This window comes from Coturnix japonica, chromosome 8 (genome assembly GCF_054131305.1).
Source record: "Coturnix japonica strain WE chromosome 8, WE-NBRP24, whole genome shotgun sequence".
NCBI lineage: Eukaryota > Metazoa > Chordata > Aves > Galliformes > Phasianidae > Coturnix > Coturnix japonica.
In genome coordinates, this window is record NC_140670.1 from 22,728,174 (window position 1) to 22,754,530 (window position 26,357).

The following is a 26,357-nucleotide window of genomic DNA, read 5'->3' on the forward strand; positions in this document are numbered from 1 at the left end:
GGAAATGCTGACGGAGACTCAAAGAGACAGCAGGGCAACTAGATCATCTACTATACATCAGCTTCATTAGCTGCAGACCCTTCTCTCCTTCACCTTCATTTTCCATTAGTGTACTTGGGCTAATTAACACACAAAACCCACGAAACATTCTTACAGTAGAAGGCAACATTTGGCCCCCAGCCCAAATCAACATTGAGAAACTTCAACATCCTCAGCCAGACATAGTAACTGTAGCAGATGGAGCTAAGTACGGCTACAAGCGGCTGTGAAGAAACTGAAAGAACAGGAACACAAGGAAAAAAAAACTGACTATTGGAAGAAGGACGAGCAACAAAGTTGCCTTACCGCTTTCGTTTTTCTCTATGACATCCACGACCTCTCCAGCCTGGAGGCTGATTTCAGAGTTCTCCTGCTTCTCATAGTTGGACACCACCACATATTGCTCCAGGATCATGGGTTCAGAGCTAGCATCAGCACCTGGGGAAGGGAAAAAGCAAGCTGTGAGCCAGCTTCCAGCCATGGCTCCTCGAGAGCGACCTCCGTCCATCCGAGTCACGACAGGCCAAGTTGTCACCAGAGCCAAGCGAATCAGCAAACAACCTTGGCTCGCAGCATATCCCCAAATGGCTGGCCATATAGAAATAGCCTCCTCTGGCCCACAACCCAGCAGCACAGAGGGACATTGGAGAGAAGAAGAAGAAAAAGGGGAGGAAAAAAAAAAAATTGTTTTTTTTTTTGTTTTTTGAAAAGGAGTCGAAAATAAAGTGATTTAGTCGCAAAGTTTCATGATGGATTCTGAAAATAAACCTCTTCCCAACATGGTTTCCACAATCCTTGCTCCCATTCAGAGAGAAAAATCCTGGGCAGAAGCAGCATAAATCCACAGCTGAGCCATCCCCCCAGTAAACCAAAAGAAAAACAGCTCTCCCCTTGGCGTCTCAGCTCCTTCTCCACTCTAAAGGCTCGAGCTGAAAGTCAAAAGGGGGCTGCAGATGCCAATCATATTCGTCTGCACTGCAGCCCTTAAATAGAAACACATGAGCGGGATTGAAAGAGAGGGAGGTGGGGTGGAGGGAGAGAGGGGAGGGCGGGGAGGAGTGTTTACTTGAAACAGAAGAAGAAAAAAAAAAAGTTATAGTGCCAGATCCTCGCTAAAACACAGCCACCCCCTGCCTGCCCCCCGCCACCTCCGCGGTTCCGCATTCCCCAGTGCAGAAGCTGCTGCGTCCCAGGCTGGGCACGGTGCGTCCCACTTCCCTCTCCATCTCCCTCCGGTGCCTTTTGGGAGCTCTTAGAGCCAGTCCTCCCTGTTTGCTTCTCCTTCGTACTGAAGGTTCGTGGCTGTCAGAGCCATTTATGAATGACTGCAGGCTCTCATACCAACACAGATGAAAAGAAAAGCTGCAAAATAACTGTTCTCCGTTCCCCTCCTGCCCTCAAACTTTTCCTGAATGTTTTTGTTCTTCTTTTTTCTTCTTTTTTGGTTGCTTTTTTTTTTTTTTTATTTTTATTTTTTTTTTTTTCTACCCCGAAATCAAAACCGTGCACTCTGGGAGGAGTCACAGGGCAGGCACACTGCTGCACCAGGCAGGGGGGGGATCCCAGTGCTGCCACCACTGCACGGGATGTGGCTCGGCTCTGATGCAACATAAACAGCACATACTCAGCTCCTCCAAACACGGGCACTACGGCACTGCTTCTGCCTGGAAACTGCCTTGAAAGGTCATGGAAGCCTCCAAGTTTCTTTATTTTCCCTCTCAAACACATCCTTCAAAGCGTCAGAGCAGAACAAAAAGCACCTTGGATTTCTGTGCTAAGAGCCACCAGACACATGCCTTCATGCAAAATAATTTCACAGGTTTCTTGAACTGCAGCACTGTCTATAAAGGCAGAGCTGTCTGGACCAACAGTATATCATACGTTTTACACAGTAAAAGGCAGTTCCTGTCTCCCTAGATTAAGATGCAGATGGAGAGGGGAGACAGCAGCAGATGTATGACCTGCTGAAAGTCCCATTTCACGTGACAGGGGCAGAGCCAGGAGCAGGCTCCAGGTCTCCTCAATCTCTGAAGACAAATTGGCTACAAGAGACAGGAAGGAAGCAGCATGGTCTGAAGCTGTCCACCGGACAAGTCGGGGGACTAATAGCTAAGCACAGGATGCTCACTGTTGCATTGCAGTTCCAAAAGCAGCACACACGTATGTATTTGAACTGCAGATGCAAACTAATTCTGCAGACAAATAATTAGCATCCCTGCCAAAAGAGAGATAAAGAGCGCATCAGTCATTAGAACAGCATCCTGTGCAATGAAAATCCTTAAACAAAAGCAATTCAACATTTGCCTGAAAGGAAACACTGTCACAATGCCTCCCTTTGGACCTGTCTTAAGAAAGCCAGAAAATTAGACTACTTCCATGCTCCCTAAGCCTGCCTCTGACTGCTCTCATGTTCCATAGGTTAATTTTCTTTAAAGAGGAGTCATCTCCTCCAGAAGCTTGTGTTTAAGAGATTTAGCTCTTCCGTGGATGGCTGAACCACAGCCAGCAGTAAGGATAGGGAAAGAAAGCAGTGAACTGACAACATTAAGATTTATTATACAATTTTTCACCATAGCTGTTCACTCTAAAGAAGCATCATATTTCTGTTCACAATGAATCAGCCTGATTCATGTGCTCTGGTTTAAACCAGTGCTAATTGGGTTATCAGGAGTGTGAGGAGATGCCTTCCCCCATTTTCCCTGCTTCCCACACAGTCCCTTCTCCAGCCTGGGAAGGGGGAACAGCAGCATCACCTTCCTTCACCTTATTTAAGCAAGCAATGCGGACAGCCCCCATTTCATTTTTGCCCTAAGATTCTCTAACCAAAACCAAAAGCTATCGTGGCAATGCATTTATGCACATGCAAATAATTCCATGAGCTTAGAAAGACAGAAGGAGGGACCGAGCAGTTGCAAGGGGAGAAAAGGACACTCACAAAGCTATTTGCAGCACACGCACATCAGATGTCTTTTCTATCTCCTAGGCAGCACTCATAGGACAAAAACCACCAGACAGCAGTGCCTCGGTGGCAGGAGCAGTGCTCGTGTGGTACACGTGTCCCTGCTGGGAACAAAGCGGGGCCATGGCCAGAGTGCAGGCTGGCAGACATCCCACACCAGCCACCCATGCTGAGCCAGGGACCATGTGCCAGGGGAGTGCCCCGGCCAGCAAACCCAGAGAAGGAGCACTGCCAGCCCACTTCCGCAATTCTCTCTCTAAAAATAAAAATATATGAATATAAAAAAAGCAAGATACATCTGATCCATATTCACATATCTGAAACTCAGCAGCCTACCCTGCCCTGGCTTAGATAAGGCATTCTGCACAGGAGGATTTCTTTGTCACTGCAGTATCTGGTGCAACACTTAAAATTAAGAGACTGTTTTAACAGAAGCTGGTTTAAGAGTTACAAGTCTTCTGTTAAGGCAAAAAAAATAAAAAAAATAAAATAAAAAAAAAATCCCAACAAAAACAACAACAAAAACTCCAACACCTTGGTCTAACAAGTAATCGAAGTCCAATAAGCCTGTTCATTTTACAGCTACAACAGGTCATCCCACCCTGCTTTAAATCTGGAGTGCTGCAAATGGCCATGTGGAAGGTAGCCCTGCAGCACTCCAAGTGATGCCCTCCCAGGATCAGGCCCTGTACAGCGGGAAAAGCTTCAACAGTAAAGGAAGGAGGAGAGCTGGAAGAGATGGGAACAGCTTCTCCCAGTAATCCGAAGCCTCGAATGTTATCTGTAAAGCCTGGTTTCAGCTGTTCTGTTACTTCCTTCAGACACAGCCAGCAGGGTACAAATTCCAGCCCTCTTCAGTCCTCCACCCCTGACAGGCATCTTTAAATAAATGATTCCTCAGTGAGGCTCAGGATCCCCAGGATCACGCCTGTAGAATGTGAGCCCCACAGAGAAGGGCAGGATTCCCAGCAAGCTCACATTTACACTGCAGTGCCCCATGGATATCACAGCTCCACTTTTGGAAAGCCTCTTCAGTACAGGCAGGAGGAAAGGAGAGTAGAGAGTAGAATAGGGATAAGGCTAATGTGCCAGGTAAAGCCCCCATCCAACCCTCCCCCAAAAAAGCAGAATTAGTATTACAGTTTGGTTCCAACTTGCAAGCCCTCCCAAGAGCAGAGTGCACGACAGATTGCTGGCTGAAATAAGAGTTTGCTTGCCTCTCCGTTTATTTTTGCCTCGAGTCCGTTTCCTGGTTAAAGTCTTGAGGATAGCCCTCCTCCTCTCCATAGGGCTCCACTTTACAATCCTCCCGCTCCTCACCTCTGCGATTACTTTCCCAGGGCTGGGCAGAAATGTCATCGGAGCTTGTCCATGCCCCCAGAGCTGGCACTACGAAGTGACACTGTTGCGCCCTGACCCCCTCTCCAGGCAGCAAGGAGAGAGCATCGTTCCTTCCGCGGTACTCAGAGCCCAGCGACTGTGGGACAGCCTCCTAAATAAGAGCACAGGGCTCCCGTTCCAAGCGGCTCCTTCCTCCTCTGTGTTGCAACAGCTAAGACCTATGATGGTTTTGCAATAGCCAAAAATTAAAACCACCAAGTGGACTCCAAAAATAAAATCATCTGGATATGGAAATTTGAGACTCCTGATCTTTGCCAGAGCACTCCGTTGTTATCAGGCTATAAACATGTCTGCTCTTTTAATCCATACAGCGTGCTGGACTTTATGTTGCCCTTTTATGATTATCAATCAAGTGTTTACAGATTCAGACTAAATGAAGTAGGACTGGGCTGGTCAGTGGAAGTTCTGAAAAGAGCCAAAACCACAAACGTTCAGTGAAGGCCACGAACATGAATCACAGCTGAGTAACCAGCTGGCAGGTAGTCCTCCTTCCCAGACCTGGGCTGCAGTGGGCACATTTCCCATAGGCACACACAGGGTTTGCACGGGGGCACTTGGCAGAAGGCACCCCAGTGTCACGGCTCACCACGCAGCAGCACATCAGAGCTGTATACTTTCCAGAAGGAACTGTGGTGGGTTATATCCAGAGCTACAGTTCCTTCTTAAAGCCAGTCCTTCAAGGGTAACCCTTCACAATTCCTTTCAAGAAAGTTGAGAGCAGGCAGGGAAGAAAAGAAAGAGTATCCAGAACAGCAGCAATCCCATTTAAAATCCTCCAATCAGACTATCCTCTCTCAACGATCACATCCTCAACTTTAAACATGTGGATTTTCTTTGTCTAACTAAAACCCTTACCTTTTATTTTTTCCCCTTATCAGAAGTTCTATGCCTCTGTGGTAAATAAACACGTTGTATCTGCGTGTTTTCTTTGAGCCTTCTGCCAATGATACATCCCCAAGTAATTCAAGCCTAAAAACTGGGCTAAGCAAATTTGAATACTTTAATATGAAAAGCACACGAGGTTACAGAAGAGCTCAGGATCCCAGAGCAAACTCAAAAGCAGTTCCTAAAATAACTAACTCCTAGAGTACGCAGTGGAATGAGACTGACAGAGCTTCCTACAGATCTCCTTGGGGAAAATACGGATTCAGATCAAAAGTAGGTCCTAGTCCTAGCAAGTTTTCTATATATGCTCCGAAGAATCAGTCCTTGACTCATCTCCTGGATAGTCCTGCACGCTCCTACACTCCTTCCTCAGCCCCTTCCCAAAATGCAGGCTCTAATTGCATGCCAGTGATTCACAGAGGACACTCACAGCTTGTGTCAATAAAAAGGGGAATCTATCCTTTCTGATAGGCAGGGGGTTCCCCTAGTTCTAACAGCGCTTAACTTCAGCACTCAGCATAACAGAGCTGAGCTGTGAAACTTTAGTGGGAAGAAACATAACTTTGCTACCACGTACTGAATTCTTATAGTTATTATACAGCTCCATTCCAGCCACTGGGTCTCAGCAATAAAACTTTACTGGCAAAATTCCTTTTGTCTCATTACAGAGGAAAACAAATATTTGTAGAAGGATATCAAATGGGTTATTAATACTCCATTGTTTCTGCAGCTCATGGTCTGAGATCAGCTAGGTAGTTCTTTTACTAACGACAAAGCCATTTGATTGTGTTTTCTGAGAAGAGTTTCAGCAACAGGTGACACCACAGAGAAAACTGAATGCAGGATGGGAGAACTTGGATCTGTTCATTAAATAACTTAAAGCCAAAGAAGTTTGGCCTAAAATCTTGTCCAACACCCAAAATATCAATGCCTGAGAGTAACACAAGGTTGAGCACCACCCCTTCAGGGATGGCCAAGTCAGTACACAAACCCCCTCAATCCACATTAGGGGCCATAAGGAGTTTCTCCATGAGTGAGTATTTATACACATGCTTTCTTCAAGTCCACATCAAAGCATGCACACTTTCAGTGCATGGGGCAGTATCTTGCTTGCAGAACAGCTACAACTTCAGTCACTACAATTCTAGCTACACATGCAGACACTGGGCACAGATGGCAGCTCTATGAGCCATGTAGAGTCCCTCCTGGCCCAAAGGGTTGCTGCTACAAACAGCTATAGGGAGCCCAAGCCAACAGCACATGCAGTCACCAGGAAGGGAATATGCCTTGCTATCACAGCAGCAGAAAACAGCCTCTCTTCTGGGGTCATCTCCCAGTGAAAGGGATGCACAATATTTTGTAGCTTTTCCAAGAGACAAAATCTGACTGAGCCTTCAAGACCATGGGACAAGTGGCAGCTTTAAGGCAGACTGGCTTCCAGTACTGGATACGTCTCAAGCTCAGCTAAACCAGCACCAATCCCACAGACAGAGCACCAGGAGCAGCTTGGCCCTTGCTAAATGCCCGGCACTCTCTCAAGTGAGCACTCCAATTTCTTCCTTCTTCAGAGACCTCAGCAGTGTTTCCAACAGAATCCTGATGAACGGAGAAACTCAGTGCTGACCTTTGCCAACTGGAGCTTGTTAGGATTTTTAATTTTTGATCTGCTGAGTTTTAAGGTAGAGCCAAGAAAAATCAGAGGCAGGAGGGTGAAAGGAAAAAAATAAAATCAAAATGTTGAGTCCTCTTTCCACTCCTTGGAAAGTTGGCTTCCTAAACAGCAATTCCAACCAACTAGGTTACAGGTAGCAACAGTTAAGAAAACTGAAGTATTCTGCACACAGATCTGTTAAACCATTTGTAGATTTTCACACAGCTGCTAGACAGGGTCCTCCACCAGGCTGAAGTCACCTATGTACTTTGGCACTCACCCCAGTCATGCTCAGCATGGCAACAGATCCACATTACTCCACACTGCAAAGAGCCAACTAGCCAAGGAATGTAGCAGTAGTTGGGTCGTCCCCAACCATCCTCCTGGCACATGGGTTGCAGTGATGGGAAGGGGAGGCAGGCTGCTTAGCTGTGTGAAGCTCAGCATTCTTGATGGCCTACAGTCAGAGACACCCACTAAATCCCACCATGGCACTTCTCACAGTCTGGCACTACGGCACCCATCTTATCCCAAAGTAAGACATTAAACCACTTGGCCGGAGCCTGCATTTAATGGAGCAGGTTCACATCCTAGAGACAGGGAAGCACTGAACTAGCTTCTCTTCCAGTCTTCCGCACTTTTAAGACACAGACTGATACCACAAGGATAAAGAATCCAAGCTTGAGTCTTTAACTGCCATATAATAATACAGCCCTCAGCAGGCCTGGTCTGAAGAGTACCAGCACTGGAAATGTGGATTCATTTGAACAAAACATCAACTGAATGACCACACAAACTGGAACAGCTTGGAGAGCTAGAGACCTGGGCAGGTACACCAGAAGACTTCTCAGCAGAACTATGTATCAGCATTTCCCTTTTTGAGCACTACACAGTGGAATTAATCACTTATATTTACCCTTTCATCATGCACAGCTTTTGAAGCCAAACTAGCAACATGCATTTAGCTAACAGAAGAGAAGAAATTCGTATTGATTAAAATTTCACCTTATCTTTCTTCAGAAAGCTTCAGTATTCTAGACCACAACATAAAGTAGTTCCAAAAAGTACAGAAAGCCAGAGAAAACCAACCAACCAACCAACCCTGTATCTCCCTTAACTCCAAACCAGGCCATTTGAGGGCTCCTTGCCACTCTCTCAAAGCAATATCATCTCTCCTCAATATGCTGCCCTCCTTCTCAGTCTCATTGTTTGCCTGAACTCGCAGATGACCTATTAACCACCATGCTTCTGTGACCAAATAGTTCAGATATTTTTGTGCAGTTATGTCCAAATATCATCCTGAAATCAGACCTGTTCTGCTCAGAGTGAAGAGAACATCCCCCAGGGGTGTTCTGAACTTCTTTCTAGGCCAGCATTTCTGAAATCACTGCAGTGTTACTTACTAAGAGCCTCTAACTAGCAAGTACTCACCCACTGAGGACAGTAAGATTTTGCTCACAGGGTTTGAAAAGGGTAGCAGCTTGGATATTCACCAACTTGGGCATGGAAAACAGTGGGGGCATTTCCATTCTTCCTTGACTTGATACTTACATGTGGTCTTACTGCCTGTACCCTTCACATAGAAGGAAGTACCACAAGCCATGAATTTCAAGTCTGAGAAGGATGAAAGAATCTTCTCTGGCAGAGAAGTCCACTGGTTGCTCAGGAGACAACCTAATTCTTTTTACTCTGACACTTACCTTTTGCTTCATACTGAGCTAACCCAGCCTCACCTAGAAGTCTGGTCTCTGACCCCTCCACCCTCCTGATTCCTTGTGTGCCCATAACCATTTTTGCAGTTTTTGCACCTTCTTCATCCCCATCTGTGTTCTATAAAACACCCTTTCTACATACTGTGGAAAAGCTGTCTTTTCTCCTTTATCCCTCAGCACGGGCAAGGGGCTGTGCAGGTCTGTTGCTGCTGGACAACAAAACAAGAAACTGCTTTGAGCTGTAGAGCTGGAGTTGGGCAAGGGAGATGTCACACAGCAAAACACCATCTATTGCTTTTGGAAGCACCAAGGTGCGTCAGAAGCCAGAAATGCAGCACTCTCATAAAAAATCATGCATCACAAAAATAACAACACACAGGTACACAACAGATCCTGGATATTCACTGCTAGAGACAGTGAATTCACAATCACAGACCCACACTCCACACAATTCCAAAACCACACATGATCTGAACTGCAGACTTCTCTTCCCAGTAGCATGCAGAACAGCAAGGCACAAGAAGTTACCTGGAGCGGCACTCTTTTTTGGAGTCTCAGACAAACTGGACATCCAAACTGGAAATCCAAGAAAAGGGCAGCCATAAGAGGAAGCAATTAGAGAAAGAAGAAAATCACGTCAGTAAGTTTGAAAGTTGGTTAAAGCAGATTTGAAAGGAACGTCAACTTTTTTCTTTAGAGTTGGGTCAGCATGATGGGGACTGTGTAAAGGTCAAGTCATAAGAGCTACCCTTAACTGGTGATAATAAATGCTAGTGAACTTATGAAACTTACATGTAGTTCTTCAAATCTGAAATCTGAGTAAGATATGCTCTGAGCTTATTCCCAGTAGGACAGGAAATGCATACCAAGAGACAGTTTGACTCATTAAGCCTCAGACCTGCAAAAGTATTTAGCTTTGCAGCTGTTAATGATCCCCATAAGACCAACAGGCAACTCACAGGGATGGAACTTCAATACATGCAAGCATTTTGTTACCGTGAAATTGCATTAAGAAAAGTAATAAAAGACAAATAAAGCTCCATGGAAGAGTGCAGAACTCATACAAAGGTATAACCAAAGCACAAATAGAAATAACATTTTTAGCCAGCAAATATGAGGCAGAAACCTGGCTAAAGGAAAAGCTGATACAATTGTTATCAACTAGGTCAGAAGTTTTCCCTCCCCCTCCATGAAATTAGGTGTAAATGCTTGGCTTGGGATTCTGGGAATAATTTGCACATGTATTTTTGTTTTGTTTTGTTTGAATACACTGGAAGCGTGTTTCTAAAGTTATCAGGTTTGCCCCCATTTCACAATAAGAGCCAGCAAACACTTCCATTCTGTGGGATGTGGGAACACAGGCAGACCCGTTACTCTTAACATTGGCTGGGAGGAGATGCAAGGGAAGGTGCTTATATGACAGCCTAAGAACTTCCTGAATTCTGACAAGCAACTCCAAAAATTGATTTTTAAAGCTCACTCACAATAACGAACACAACTCTGGAATAGTCAGTTTAACAGCAGGGAAGATGCACCCTACAGTTACCAGGAGAGAGAATCAATCCATACTGACACCCTTATTTATTTCACTTGCTACTGTCTTCTGATCCACAAAATATCATTAAGGCAGCCAAAAAGCCCAACCAACTAGTAACAGATTCCTAGTACATACATGCTAGCAATCTCTCAGTTACAATATAAAGCAAGAGAAAGAGCTTTCAGATATCCCCACTGGAAACCAGAGCTGCAAGAAACACTTTACTGCATTTCCACAGCACTATTGGAATAGCAAGGTCTTCCAATTCTTCCTTTATAGCAATCTTCACCATGTTAGAGCAATACCAGAGGTCAGCTGGATTTGGCCTTTGTTTTCTAATAAGTTCTCAGTAGTGACCACTGGAAAAAACAACCTGAAAACTCCAGCCACCTGGCCCCCAATTCATGCACTGCACTGTCATGTTCCAATACAAAACACACCATGATAACTTACACTAATTTATTTTGGATTACCATTAAAAAAGGGGGGTGGGGGTTCTACACTGGTAAAGTGCAACAGGAAATCATCTGGCAAGAGTAACTCATGCTCTAGCTTACAGAGGGAATATACAGCATGTTTCTATTACAGACTCAGGGCACAAACGGGAAAGGGTGTGAAGGAGCTGTTGTCAGCAACTTGTCTATGAGCTTTTGAATAAGCTTCCACTGCATTCAGGAAGGGGATTATGAACGTCAGTCAGCTGTCAGATCTTTTTCCAGACAGAAGAACCTGAATATTGCAGAGATAAGTAATGCAGATGCAATGTAGAAACAACCACGATGATTCCAGTTTGCCCCAGTACAAGCTGGCAGAAAAAGGCTGAAACAGCCACCAATTTAAAACAGAGAAAGAATAAACTGTGTTTCACACAAGCTTAGGGCTTCCCTGGATCTGCCTGTCCAAGAAGGGAGGGAGCTCAGCCCCAGATCCACAGCAACCTCATCTATAGACACCCATGTGTTCTCTCACAACTGACACAGAACAACGTACAACAACAACATAATAAAAATCTTAGCTCCTAACTATTTCAAGAAAAAAACAAAAGTGGTTTTCTTCCCTTATCAGAATTATAATTCACCTAAATCAGAATAACAAAGTAATCTAGAGCAGTAACTGGGAAGAACCCCAGGATAGCTCCCCAGCCTGAGGAGCAGCACACAAGCTGCAGCACTTCTCAGCTGCCCCAGCCTGACAGCAGCGAGACGGAGATGGGGCTGCTCCTGAAGCAGAAGGCAGCGAGCATACTTCAGCTGCTCCTGCACATCTGCTTAGCATTAAACTTCCTTCTTGGGGGATTTTTTTATTTTTTTATTTTTTTTTTTATTCCAAGCCGTTTAAGCTCTAATTGCTACCAGCTTCTAGGAGTTCCTCCTACAAATAATAAAAATATCAGACATTAGCGATGGATTCCACTTCACAAAGGGCTCAAATGAAGAGCCGTGGGGGGAATCGAAGACACAGGGAGGAGGTCAAGGGCCCTAGAAGTGCGCTGCATCCATGCCAGCAACACGCAAACTTTGAACGGCCCCAGGTTTCCCTCCAGGAGTTTTTCTGGAATTCTGCACGGGGCTTGGAGCCGGTTTCCAATGGGATTGGTAACGGTAAACGAACAAACCCTTGCTTCCTGCCTCTCCTCTCCCCCTCTGTCGCACAGCCAAACGCCGGCTGGTCTCAGATGACTTAGGGGGGGTGGAAATCTCAGTATTTGGAAGGGAAATTAGAACTGCCTGCTCAAAGCAAGCCACTCCTAAGGTAACGGCATTTCAATTCTGCTCCTAACACCAACCCCCACAGTCCTTGCTGTCAGCTTCAGCTGAAGCCAGAACAAACCCCTCCACTTGGAATTATTTTTAAAAGCTCAAAAGAAATGCGGCTTCATAAATTACAGCTCAGCCAGGAGCCAAGGCACTGTGCAGAGTACCAAGGATGCCCTTGGAGCCACCACACCACCCAGAAATAGCAGCACTGAGAGCTTTGGCAGTGTCCACTGGACGCCCTCCCCCTGGAGCTGCCCCCAGAGGTGGGAACCTGGGGATAGGTCAGTTTGAGCCTCAGGTGAGGAGGGAAGGAAGGAATTAGAGGGGGAAAGGCTTTGAGGGATTCATTAAGCCAGTTGCCGTGGTGAACTAAACACAAGAAACAGATGATTGCATTTAGATTTCACCAGAAGCTTTTCTGCTGCCATTGAGACCAGTTTGTTTGCTGCTCCTCCCACTGCTGGCAAGAGAACAGGCGCCAGACTGCTGGGGACTAACACTTTACGCTTGTGATACAGCCCCACTCATCTCCTGTTAGTAGCAGGCTATTTGTCTCGCATGCAGCTAGAGCAGAGAGGACTTCAGGAAAACCCACAAATGCCAGAGTCAGTCTGGAGCTGATTGCATGAGTTCAGCCCTACCACAACCCAGGAGCTGCCACCTCCACGGTTCACATCAGTCCTGCACATCTAGGTCCTGGTCCAGCAGGTGCAAAGCAGCTCCTTCTCCTCTGCTGCTCCCTCAGCAGCAGTTACTGATACCAGATTCATTTTACTTTATTTTTTGCCAGCAAAATGTTCAACTGTCAAAACGTTCAGTTCAACATTGACTACAGCATCCACTATTTAATACTGCTGTATAGGCTAGAAGCAACATACAACTAAAGATTCAAAGGTTGCATGCAGCTGGGGCTATCAGCTTTCTTTAGACTAGTACATGTATAGCTTTCTATCTTGTTAAGGGAAATACTGGCCAGCAATATTGCTGCAGTAATTCCCAGAGGGTTAGCTGGATCATACAGGTCCTAAGGCTCAGCCTGGTTATAGCACTGGCCATGTAGCCCTTGCACCAACCCATTTCTCTGTGTAGCTGAGGAGCTATCCTAAGCCAAAGACATTCGCACTGGAGAACGTGGATGTGGCCTACCTTGCTTTGGAGTGTAAAAAGTTTAATCGCATAGGTATGATCTGTTCTACAGAAGTGGCTTTCCTTGAAGCCTTACCCCAAACATCATTTAGGGAATGGTGAAATCTCTGGAAAGCTGTGCAGCTCTATGGTGCAGCATAAAACACTGGGAAAATGAATACCAGAACAAGCTGCTGTGCTGACAAGATGCTGACAACTGATGGTGACTGTCCCTTTCCAACACAGATCAATGCCATAGGGCAATATTGCCCCTCATGAGGAAGAGCTCAATTTGCCACAGACTGCAGTGGTGAGGCTGCAGCTGAGCATTTTGCAAATTCACTTTACAGGCATTCACCCTTCCTAACTTTCTCGGAAAGATGAAAAGAGTAAGCAGTACAGTCTTACAGTGACCTCAAATTACACTGACTTCCTGGGTAGTCAACAATCAGTGCTGCACTCCTCTTCAGAGAACTTCACTGGTGGTCCAGTAGCTGGCAGAGATTCCCCAAACTGGAGCTGGGGGAAGTCAATGCTTTTTCATCTCCATCAAGAAAAAGGCATTAAGAGACAAACAGGGGTGTTGTGAACTCATCAGTGATATTTGACAAATCAGCAAGAAAGAGTTAGAGTGGGCTGTTTCTTAGAAGTTGTCCAATTCTCTGAACTGGCCTAGAGCCTTGTTCACTGTAGTGTTCCCCACATACGGCAGAATGGAAAAAACCTTACCACCCAGAGCAGGTAAGGAACCACAGAGGGCCAGGCTCAGTCCTGACTCCTTCCAAGCTGCTTGCTGCAGTTTGGCTTTCACTTGTCTCACCATTTCCTTCTTGCCCTGCCAACCAAGCCTGGGGACAACTTTCTCCTCCATGCCAGGCCACCAGCTCTACCTGCAGGAGCAGGAAGTTCAGTGAGGACCCCCCAAAACCATAGAGTTTGTTCCTGCTTCCATCTACATCCAGAGCACCATGTTCTGTTCACTGTTTCCCCATACTCTTGAATCTCCTTGAAACTTCTGATGCATCACATCCATTGGCCATCCCTGTCAGCCTGTTGCCAGATTTCTCTCCATCAGCCCCTTCTCCTCTGTCTGCAGCCTGACACTGTTTAAATGAGGAAGTAATAATGTCCTAAAGAATAGAAGTACCTACTTTTAACACTAATTCTGCATTGGCCACACGTAGGCCTACAACAGAAGCATAAGACAGCTTGGAAAGAAAAACAATATGCAGATAAACCTCAGCCTGAATTGGTACCATTTGCACACATCCCTAGCTCACACAATTAACTCATTCAATTAGGCAAAAAACAACAGATAACCAGAGAAACAGAAGAATAGCACAGAAAGGCTACAAGTGTTTTGACCTATTATTTCAATCACCACTGCCCAAGGCATATTGTTTAACTGTGCCATTGATGTTTCTCCCTGTGGGCCCCAGAGGGACCCACAACAAAACCAACATTTGTGCCCAGTGCCTGATCCAGAAAGGGGCTGGTAACCACCCCTTTACCACAGTGGCTTAAAAAAGCTTCCCTTGTTCTTATGACTACAGGACACTGATGCAGTGTCTTCAAAGCAAGGTTGTTTTGTTGTGGGTTTTTTTGTGGTTTTTTTTGTTTTTTTTGAATATAGATAGTATTTGAACAGATAAGGAGATTTAAGTTTTTCTTTCTCTAGAATGCAAGAAGTCTCAGTTTGAAATAAATCTCTCATCCCTACAGAATGCCTTTCCTATACGCCTGAAGCAGATCATCACCTCTATTCTGCACATTATCTGTAGATGAGGCAGTACCTTAAAGAGCTACACTTAAATATTTGATTAGTTGATAACCCGTGATATCTTCCAACATGCAAATTCAGCTGAAGTGCAGGAGTAAGATGATTTGACAGCAGGCAGTAAATAAGACCTTTAATTTCTGTCCAGCTCCCCAAGCCCAGCCCTCTCTCCTTCCCTCCCAATACAGTGCTGATACCTCAGGAAAAGGGGCTGCATGCAGGGGGGCAGAGGGCCAGGCTGCAGTGAGGCTCCTCGCCTGCCCAGCTCAATGCTGCAAACCAACGTCAGCCTGCTCCCACTTGCCACGTAAGCAGAGCAGCCTGGCGCATGCTGGACCCACACACACTGCTTAGAAAATGTTCCCATCTGGCCCTCACGTGACTCGAGTGTGCTTCAGAAATTCATCATCTGGATAACTTGCTCCTACAGGGAAGGAATCCGCATCCAGAGAGTCCTTTTCTGAGCTGCAGGATGAGAGAACCGCCTGCTCTGCGCACAGCACAGCTCCGCGCTCACCAGCTGCACTCCAGCAGCCTCACACAGCGCCTTATCCTTCCTAAAAGCACCCGCTTACAGAAAAACGAGTTCCAATTTTCTACTCTGTTTACTTCTGGAAAAGCCCATCCTAATCCCATTTGTGAACCCAGAAGTATACAGGGCTGCGCAGTACTTATATTGGCAGCCATAGCTTGCATTAAATCTTAGGACCGCTTCCCCTATAATTGTCATGGTCCTTGCACATACAGTTCTGTAGGAGATCCCAGAGAAGCCCCAGCCAGAGTCAGCCCCTGCTGCAGAGCAGCCCCGCTGCCAAGCAGAGCACGCTGCAGCATGGGCCTGGCCAGGCAGCCTGCCTGAACTGGCAGCAGGATAAGCTGCACGTCACGGCCCCTGCTGTTCACCCTGCAGTAATGCTTTTGGCCATCTCCAGGAGAAGAGCCACTCCATCCAGAATGGATTTTGCATGTCATGTAGCTAGCACAAATGTGATGGTGAAAGTCACGCCAGCCTGAGGTGCCCAAGCTTTGCTCTTCAGGCAGCCAAGACCCACAGTCACCACCCTGCCAGTACCAAGACTCATCAGCTTCCACTGCAGCTCGAGTGTGCATCTCACCTGCCTTACCTAACGTGCCAAGACCAAAGCCTCACATCACATGGTTCCCCAGGCATGAGAGAGGAAAAACCCACGCAAGCAGTGCTAACACCATCTGCCACTTGACAGACAGAAGAGGGAGGCAGGACAGGAGCAGATGGAGCTCCCTAAAACCAGAAGAGCTATTCTGCCCCAAGAGGCACTCACAGAGTTCAGGCTATCCATGCAGACCACACCTCATCCTTGCAGCCCATCCCTGCCCTGAACTGGAAAGCTCAGAGAGCACAAGCATTCCTCTCCCTAATCCCGTGCCCTGTCCCCACACTTCAGTTTAAAAGCCACACAGCCAAACCACACAACACACAAACAACTGTTCTTCTCTTACCCCATCTTCCGCCCTCTGTACATGGGCCATTCAGAAAAGGACAGCAGGCCCATACATCCAGCAGGCTACACAGCTTGTCAGCAGAAAACTGAAGCAATGCAGAAAGAATAAGGGTTCCTATCTATCTGCTCTTCTCTTCAGTAGTTGCAGGCATAAGTCCAAAGCATTCTGGTTTAAACAGAGACTTCAAAAATGTGGTGCACAAGGAGAGTAAATGGAGAAATCAGTTTCCTTCTGCCAGAATACTACAGAATTGGAGAGGGGATTAGGCTGGACTGGGTCACATACTGCCCAGCAATGCAGAACAGCATCATGTGTGATGTGAGGAGATGAAGGATGCCTGGCATAGCCAAAGCTCTTCCTTAGAGACATATGAGCAGAGAGCATCAGCCTTGCTTTGGGAAAGAGCAAATGGATGTCGCTTCAGCTACGTGTTAGCGCATTAACTAGTTAAAAAGTAAATTAAATTTAAAAAAAAAAAAAAATCAGGAAAGAAACTAAGCTGCTTTTGGAATTATTACATTAGGCAAAAGCCAGTAAACTGAACAGCAGTTACAGTTCAGCAAATTCTGAAGTTATTCATCATGAGAAGAGGTAACTCCACCATCAAGAGCTGAACTGAGGATACACATTAACATCATTTACTACTAGGCTCAGACCCAGGATGTACATACCCAGTAATTACAAACTAAGCTTTGTTTGGTCCTTTGTTGCTATGCTTCTGCTTACTCTATCCATCTTTTACTACTAAATCCCCTCATCCTCCTTTAAAAAAAAGAAAAAAGAAAAAAAAAAAAAACGAAAGAAAAACACTGTGTGAGAACCAAGATGTTCTGCCAGAATCTGCTGTTTTTAAATTCCACATAGTAATTAGTACATACAGCCAGGAAGGTTAATCGTATGATGGGAGAAGAGATCCCAGGTTGGATCAGGAACAATCCTGTCAGTACTTGTGTGTGAGGGTGCAGAACAGTGGCAGACAAGCCACCTGCTCCAGCCATCCCCATCAGCAGGGGAACAGCAACAGAGCTGCTCCACCACGGCTGCTGCCACACTGCAAGAACACAGCACGCACATGTGATTCATCAGCACACAAACAAGAGCACGTGTCTTTGTCTGCAGGGACCATGTCGCAGTACAGATCTCTTGCAAGGATTAGAATACCAAGGCCAAGCTATGTGCTTTAAGATGTTCCTGGGACCCTGATATCAGTTTGGACAAACTTAGATCCCCATTTGTCACCTCAAAAGCAAACAAAAACCTCCTTAGCTTAAGCTTTTCAGGAGGGAGTTAGTAGCTTTGCTGTGCTTGGATTCATTTTAACACCTGGGCTTGGATTCATCCAGCAGTACCCAACTGCTTGCCTCACTGCCTGCACACACAAGCACGCTTGTACCGGTAGCCACAAGAAATCTGCTGCAGTTACCACCACAGGAGGAAGAGCATTCCCTCAAACCAGGATTTACCACTTTGCTTTACTGGATGCACTCTTTGACATCTTTAGTACCATGCTCACAGATTGGGCCCTTCAGAAGTGACATTTATAAGATCAAGCTCTACCTCTTGGGTCAGCTCTGGGGACAGGCAGAAATAGCTCCAGCTACACTGGTCCAGGTAACGGCTCACACATTTGCAGCCCTGCTGAATGAGTAAGTACAGAAGGGCGAGCACACACCACTTATTTTCTCCATATTACCTCAAAGGAGCAGTTCAAACCAAAGTTAAGAAAATAAAACTCATTTACAGAAATAAAAAAAGCATGCAAGACATGGCATGGAGCTGTAAGCACAGGCTGGATGCGTGATGTGACAGAACCAAAGCAGTTAAGCTCTGGAGGGATGAGCATTGCTCAGCTGTTAACCCAGGAAAAGAAAACAAAAACCAAGAGATCAGCCACTTCTCTTCATAACTACAAAGAAAGTGGACAAAACCCATCCCTGATAACTCAAATAAATAGCAATTAAGGCACCTCCCTAAAGCTGAACAATGAGCAAGTTCTCCTTAGCAAAAAGAAATTAGGATAAAGAACCAACTCCTGCTTGCAGCCCAAGGAGCTGCTCCACAACGTGACAAGCCGTGAGGACCGTGGTACTATTATAGCAATCTGCTCATCTTTTCCCTGGAGGCCCCACTTCCTCAACTCTACTTAATCCTCCCATTGAGGGAATATTAAAGAGATGTCAATAAAAAGACAGTCCGAGTGGCTTCAAACAGACTCTGAAGTTTTTATTTACATCCTTCCTCATTTTAGGCTACAGAAAGGAAAAGAAGCAGATTGCTGCCAGGGTGCTGCAGTATTCTGCTAGTCCAATAACTGGATGTGGGAACCGCGCTGAAGGATGCTTCTCTCTGCTGAGGAAGCCAAGCCTCATCAACAGCCCCACCGAGGCACCACTGGCTTGGAGCAAGCTGCTAAGCTAATGCTCTGAGTGCTCAATTACAGGGGCTGTTTAAACAGACTACAGCTGGCAGGCTCAGCCAGAGCACAGCCAGCTCAATGCAGACAGGATCTGATCAATTAGGGAATGGAGACACTGCAGTGCTGATGGAGCCATAAACTTCAAGTTTATTTCCCCTCGCTGTAGGGACATCCTATCTCACAGAAGCAGGGAGTAAGAGAAAGCCATGAAGCAGCAGCTCGGGGCCAAGGCGGTCAGGACAGGGGGAACAAGTAAGCAGTGGGGTTTCTGTTATGCTTTCAGAAGGGGGGTGGTCAGAAAGGCTTTTGCAAGCAAACACTAAAGCAGGCACAAGGGCTTGGCTGTCTGTGAGGCAGGTGGCAGAGAGATTACTTTGCACTAAAAACTAAGGTGAAGCAGCATCTTCTGCTATCCGTAACCCCGCTGTAAGCAGCAAGGGGAACTCTCTCAGTAATGGAGGAGCATGAAGACCAAGTGTGGAAAGCCTATGGAAGTCATGTCACCTCCCTAATTACCATCAAATGCCTGGTTCCAGCTGTTTGCTCCAGCTTTCTGACCAAAGATCTAACAATTTTGGCAGTGAACTACCAAAGAAAAGTTCTCAGCAAGGGCAGAGGGTCAGGTCATCATACTTCATGAGTATAAAACCTGTTGTAGTCAGTCACATGTAAAGGAGACTGGGACATCTTTGAAGATAAACATCCTGGAACTGGTTTCACAAGCCACATCAGGATTGGCAGATGTCTCAAGGGTTAATTAGTTCACCATGCACAGATGGTAGCTGGTAGGGTTTGGAGAGTGGATTAACCTAATTTGTGGTTTGTAATGTACCATGCAAATATCCATTACCAGACTTGAGAGTAATTCTGCCCGTATTTTGATTTGAGGAGAGAAAACCACACATTGGATGCTTGCATAGAAGTAATACCTATTCTGAGTGACAAATGAGTTGCTGTTCACTTGGTTAATGGCAATGACAAATCAGTCTGAAAAGTAATCTCTTCCCTTTTTGCTACAGAGGGACATTGGATGAACCCAGACAAGATCACTTGCTATGAGTAGGCAGAATGTGTCAGCCTTAACACAGTTGTACTGAGGCCTCCTCAGCCATGAGGGATGAACCTAGAGCAACAATTCAATTGACTGAAAATAAGAAGGCAGCTCTGCAGCACGTCACATAAAGCCCTGCAAATCCAAAGCAACAGCCCACGTGGCTGCTCACGCCAGAGCAAATGGCCATGCCTACACAGAGTCCCAGCTACTTCAGCAGAGCTCCAAGCCGTCTGCAGGTTAAAGCATTTATAATTAGGTCATAGCCAAGGAAAGGGTTGTATTTATACAGTACTTTGCACAACAGGAAGCCCTGGCTCAAGGCTGGCATGCAGAGATGCCCCAGATGAGCATAAGACTCCTCTGTTTAGCTAAGTTAGGACCATGCTACTGCACTTTGTTCAGAAGATCCCCAGATGTTTACAACTGCTATCAGCTGCAGTGATAAACGTTTCCCTAACTCCCATTAAACTCTGAACTTCCCCAGTTTCTCCCTGCTTTAAAGGTTCAGTGCAGAACTAGCTAGAAATGCACTCAATGGCAAGGCAGAGGTCAGAGTAGGGGTGACAGTGGCTATCAGAGGCATTCCCCAAATGTTTCTGCCATCAGTCACACTCATACCCTGCCTGCCCGAGATGCAGCAGCTGTGAGATTCCTGCTGCTCACACCTCTGAGTCTCTTCACAACATGTCTTTGGTCAAGACACAAAAAAACCTGTTCTCAGGTCTGATCTGTTGGGAAGCATGGGCATTCAAGTGTCCATTTGTCCCATTTAAAGATGGAGTAGTGCTTGCACCTACAGAGGAAGCTGCATTTCAAAGTTGTTAGTTATCTTTAAAGGCTCTTTACAACACAGCATGGGAAGCAGTGTTCATTCTATCACTAGACCCAGTGTCATAAAGCTGCTCTTTGTTAGAGGCTGTAACCACCAACTCCCTTGGCATATTCCTTGGCTTGTTGTATGCACACTCCCACGATATCCAGCTCCAAGCAGAATGAAGCCTTCCCCCGCCACTCTAAAGACAAGCAAGAAGACGGTTGAGAACAGAGTCCCTTTATATAATTCACTTTGGTCAGACTGCTGCTTCGCATTCCTCTTATAGCATAAGTGGAGAAAGAGCATCCCCAAACTCCACTGTATCCAAGCCCTGGCTTTATAGCTAGCCACCACGGGGCAGAGAAGAAATAACTCCTAAAAGGAGACCCAGCAGCATGTGATGGTGGGAAAACAGAGCAGGGGATCGAGGGAAGCAGCTCTAGGGATTGATGAGCATGCTGTTTGGGATGCTTCAAGAGGAGCACCATCCACAGACGGCATCCCAGCTGCACTGATTCAACTTAGTCCCTCTTCCCTTAGTGTCACATTATATCAGCTCCAGCTACTATCCAGAACTGCTGGAATGGAGGAAAATCAGCTTCTCATCCTTCTAAAGTAATCCCTCACATATCTGACAAGAGTAGCATTGTAGCTCCTGCGTATGTCAACTTGTGCACAGTCCCCAAAGCACTCAGTTTCCTCCTGATGTTCTAGGTCAGTGCTAAATCAGGTTGCCCCAGAGACTCTAACAACACATTTCAGCAGTCTGCATGGCCTGAAAAACCCAGTGCTCTGCTCAGGGCACTGTGAGCCAGGAGTTTCTGCCCTCAGCTCTGCCTTCTGCATACTCTTTCACAGCTTACAACCTGACCCTCTGCCGCCCCTTTAATTCACTGTCCAATGTGCCCAAACAGCTCAAAGTTTATTTAATATTACCTGCTAGAAGCGCAACCGCCTCTCTGTGGATGGACCTGCCTAGAACTGCAACCCAGAAAGAAGCTCTGTAGGAAACAAGGAAGTTTGATGCCCTCCAGTTTCCAGTATCAGCACCCAGTGCTGCACCTGCCTCTGATTACCATCACCCACTTGCACTTATGGTAAATCTAAAGGAATTCAGGAAGAAAGCACCATAAGCACTGGCCTGCAAAGGGAGCAGCCATTAATGCACAGGATGGCAGGGTCAAGCAACAGCTCTGCATTAATGTACCACTTAGCTTATTACAGGACTGCAGCATAAAAGCTCTCATAATTAACAAATCAATCTAGGCAGTGACATTCATTAAGTTACATTCATCTTTCCCAGAGATTCAGCCTCTGCAGCATTTCTTTCTCATCAGCTCAAAATACAAGAGAAAAAAAATCTTCCCCTCCCCTGCACATAGACCAGAGTTTTCCAGGGGTTACAAAGGGTTTGAGAGGCCTCTTTGGATGCCCTGGATGTGATTTGGAGCACTCAAGACTACAAACAAAGTCAATGAGAGTTGCAGGTGCTCAGTGCTGCCTGGGAGAGGGGAAAAATAAAAGGGGAAAAAAAGCCCCATCACATCCAGCTCAGAACAGCCAAATGCAGAGGCCCATAATCATGTGTCCCTGTTGAAAACATATCTGTATAAATCACTAAGAGCTATAAAGGAAGGGGGGGGGGTAATGGTTTTATGTAGTTTCAGGTCAGGATTTTATAGGACATTTGAATCCAGGACTTAAAAACAAAACAAGGAGCTCAGCCATTGAGTCAGCCCAAACCCAGATACAGGCACTGAGAACATTTTGCATTGAAAGCCTCACCAACTCCTTTTGGCAAGGCAAAAATAAGATTCTGAACAGAAAAACATTCCCTACCTTTCCCTCCCCAAAAACAGACTCCCAACTCATCTCAGACAACATTTTGACTCAGGTAGAGATAGACTTAAGAAAACAAAAGTAAAAAGATATGTAACCACATTAGCCTCTTAGATTGGAGAGAGAAAGCTCTATAAACACCATCATTTTAATTGCAATACTATGTAAGATGAGTTCCTTCTCCTCTTCAGTGGAGCAGAAAGAATTTGATGCCTGACTACAGCAGGTTTCAGCAATGAAAAGTTAAACTGCTATGCAATTTCATGCAACACAGGATAAAGGAAAGGTTTAAAAAGGAGTAAAAAAAACCAAACAACAAACAACCCAGTCCCCTCTATGATCATGCAATAAAAAGCTCAGTCTCTTACCTGATTTTCTCTTTGAAGATCCATAGTCCCTGAAAAAAAGACAACAACAAATAGACATGGTTAGAGCTGGAAACAGTGGTGAGAGAATGGATGCGTCCCAAATTTCCACCCATAGGCTCAAGGGCTCATTCTGCCCGCTCCCCTCTTTAAAGAGGAGCTCAGGGCTGTAAGGCATTGACAGGCAGGGGCTGGGGCTGGGACAGGTCCTGAGCAGCACCGGCTCATCGGCAGCAGCTGGGCTTCTGCAGCACCGAGGGCTGGGGGAGCATGTGATCACTGAGACAGAGCCAACCATCCTCCAGCAGCAAGGCAGGGGAGAAGGGTGTCATTTTTTCCCCTTTAAATCGAGCTATTAAATGCATGGCTACTGGATTAACCCCTGCCGTTCCCCTGGAGGGGAGAGGGAACGGTAACTGCTTGCTGTGGGGGTGCGGCTGCTGTGGGCTGGGCTGGCACTACGTGCCAACCCCTCCTCCCAATTAATTGCTGCATAACCTCCAGATCCCTTCCGGGCATCTCTGTCAAACACGAGGAAAAAAACCCAAATGTCCCAAACATTCTTTCTCCTGGGATGGGGAATGTACCCTGACTTTCCTACACTGATTTCAGGACCCTCTGCTCGCTATGGAACAGCTGAAAGAAATCTCAGAAAGCTGCTGCAAGAGTGGGCTGAAACTACAGAACACAGCTTCAATAATTGATCTGGGATCAGCAGAAGTGAGGACAGAAACACTTTGTGGTGGCTGCACTTCCCCTTGGTGCCCTGAGCTCCCTCCGTGGGGAGATGGGGCAGAAGGGGGCATCACTGTGCAGGCACAGTGCCCACAGCCTCCATGCCTGGAATGGGTAGGATTTGCTCCTGGTGAGTAAAAACTCCTTGGGAGTTTTTCTCACCCTCTTTGGATTTTCCGGTTCCTATTTCAATTAAAGGGTTGTTTTCTCAGCCACTCCTTGTGTTTGATATGAAGTTGCTACTGCTGTTGCTTCTTCTGCAGAGGTGATATTATATATCCAGAAGTAATGCTTGCTGTGTGGTGTGCAAAAAAAGACCTGGGGAAGGGATGGCTCCTGGAATGCAATCACCAGCCCCAGCTTTGCTCACACCAGCACATCAGAGCACCCTGTAACAGTCCCTACAAGAGAGGCATGGCCACTTTTCCATTCCTAGCCAACCTGTGCCTGCCACTTGTATATATCATTCAATTCAGGTGAGTGGAAATGGGCTGCTGGTGGATGGTTAGAGTTAGCAAGCAACCAAGAACAGATAAAAATGTTCCCAGCATCCCACCACATTAAGCTAAAATCAGTACTTGGGTCTGGAAAGCACAGTGCAAGAAGGCGGTTTGTCTGCACCCTCGCTCTGCTCCAGCATCAACCACCATGGAATGCTCTGAATTCAGCCCTCCATCCCAGATATCCTCCCACAGTTTGCAGCCCAATCTCAAGCTGTTTCTCAGGGCTTGTGTGAGAGGCTGCAGGAAGCTTTTAAATGAGGCCTTTTCTTTTAATTCTAAAGGATGACTCACCCATACAATTTCGAGAAGGCAGAGCTTTAAAAAGGCAACATTTTGAAACTGTTTTCCGCTTTCTACATGCAGATCATGGGAGTTCAAGAGATGTTACTCTGTAAAGAGCTTTTCCATGCTTATCTTTGTTCCTGCCTTATTCCTCATCCAGCTGGCATTTCTTCCATAGCAAAAGCACATCATTTATGGCAGCATTCTTGCCCTAAAATTGAGTCCCATGAGCCCAGTGGTGGGCTGCCACACTCCACACTGCACCACTACTGCCATCACAAAGCACTGTACTCCATAGGACGTGACACCACAAGTTCTGGTCAAAAGAAAACATGGTGCCAACAGAGGCATAACTGCTGAAGTGAGCCAGCAGCTTTGGCCCAGCAAATCCCAACACTGTTTCTCTTGGCCCATGCCATGGAAACAGACTTGGTCTTTCTGCCTCATACTCAGCCAATGCACACTGGTCCTCCCCTATGGGTCTTCTGCATACCAACCCCACAGGCTCCTGCACTGCACTCACGACGCCCTCCTATGTGCCACAGTTTTTTATTCTTCTCTAGTGTCCTTCTCAGATGTGTAGACCAAAATGAAGGTGGGAACCTCACTCAATTAAGTACTTTGCAAAAAGAAATGGCTGCTGTCCCAACGTGACAAAGAAAACTAAATGATGGGGGGTGGGGTGGGGTGGGGGAAGTATATTACACACATTACATTGATGAGGAATCATTAAAAAAAAAAAGAAAAAAAAAAGGCTGTTGAACCTGCACCTGCTGGTCTTAATTTCCAGTCTGAAGCACAGGATCATCCTTCCATAAGAAATTAGATTATCATTGCAAAATATTTGTTTCAATCACTACCACCTTCCAACTATGAGGTTCACTCAAAAACAAAGCCAACAGCCAACCTGAAGGACAGGTCTTCACCCTTCATTCCTTCTCCAGATTTTCAAGTCATGTTTTATCACATTCTGACTTGGGAGTTCCTGAAGTCCCTGAACCTCATGCCTCCCTGTCTCGTAGGGCTCTGTAGACCCACATTTAAATCACAAAGTCAGGACAAAGCAGTATCAAATAAAATGGAGCTTAAAATAAAATCCACATTTCCTCAGTGAATCTCTGAAAGCCAAAACTTGTTTCTTCCAGCAAGGATGGGAAAAATATCATTGCTGAAATAGAAAGCCAATGTAGCATAGCAAATAATTTCTCTGGCTGGGTAAAGTACTCCTTGTAAACATACTCTTTTCTGCTAATTAAGGAAGTCCAGGCTGCTGCTTTGCAATAGCAGCAGCAGAGAGCCCTGCCTGACTCCATATTTATTTTTATGCCCTATTATTCAGTAGTTCATTAATATCTTTCCTCTCAAGCAATGCTCTATAGGTGAATACCTCTAAGCCTCACTGTTTCCAGAGGAATGCTATTGTGAGGTTGAAGTATCAGATCATGTCCAACACAGTAATGGAAATTCTTTAATAGTTTATCTTAACAGTAACAACTTCAAAGCAGAAATCCTGATCTCCTGCAATATGGGCTGCACCAGGCACCCTGCTAGCCCTTACAACAGACAAGAAGCCTGGCTTGCAGAAAGAAAAGCCCTTCCAAGTGAAGGCACAAGGTCACTGCAGCTATATGGAGAAGCTTACTTTCCCTTAAGCTCTGGCTCTTTTTCTCTTCTTTTTATCTTTTTACATACACACATATTTCCATTCTGACTTTATTTCTGTGTGAGAGCAGACACCACCATCCTAATTTCACTTTAAGCTCTATCTACAAGAAAAGCAGTGAAAGCAGCGGGTAGAACTAAGAATAGCACCAGCAGGGCCCTTCTTCATTAGCCAACATCACTCCATACTTGAACAAATGCCTTTCACAAAAATACTGTATTTCTATCTGTTTTCTTTTTTTTTTATTATTATTATTAGAATATAGCAATTCTTTCTAAAGTCTTCCCATGGGGTATCACCTTTATTTGACACTGAACCTCATTACTGGCAAGGAAAGCATTTCCCGCTGCTAATGATATTA

General features: G+C 45.8%; 1 protein-coding gene across 12 annotated transcripts in view; it reads right to left on the minus strand.

Moving 5' to 3' along the window:
* Nucleotides 1-26,357, minus strand: part of SH3PXD2A (SH3 and PX domains 2A) — a 214,801-nt gene that overhangs the window by 55,008 nt on the left and 133,436 nt on the right. For 5 of the 12 annotated variants that reach the window (XM_015867111.3, XM_015867109.3, XM_085555254.1 and 2 more), the window contains 3 exons: nt 22,817-22,845; nt 9,176-9,223; nt 346-477 (listed from right to left, as the gene is read on the minus strand). In XM_015867111.3, coding sequence (XP_015722597.2) covers nt 346-477; nt 9,176-9,223; nt 22,817-22,845 — 209 coding nt within the window. Of the gene's footprint in view, nt 1-345; nt 478-4,215; nt 4,546-9,175; nt 9,224-22,816; nt 22,846-26,357 lie in introns of those variants that run through there. The other 7 variants (XM_085555250.1, XM_015867110.3, XM_085555256.1 and 4 more) reach the window with 3 other exon arrangements.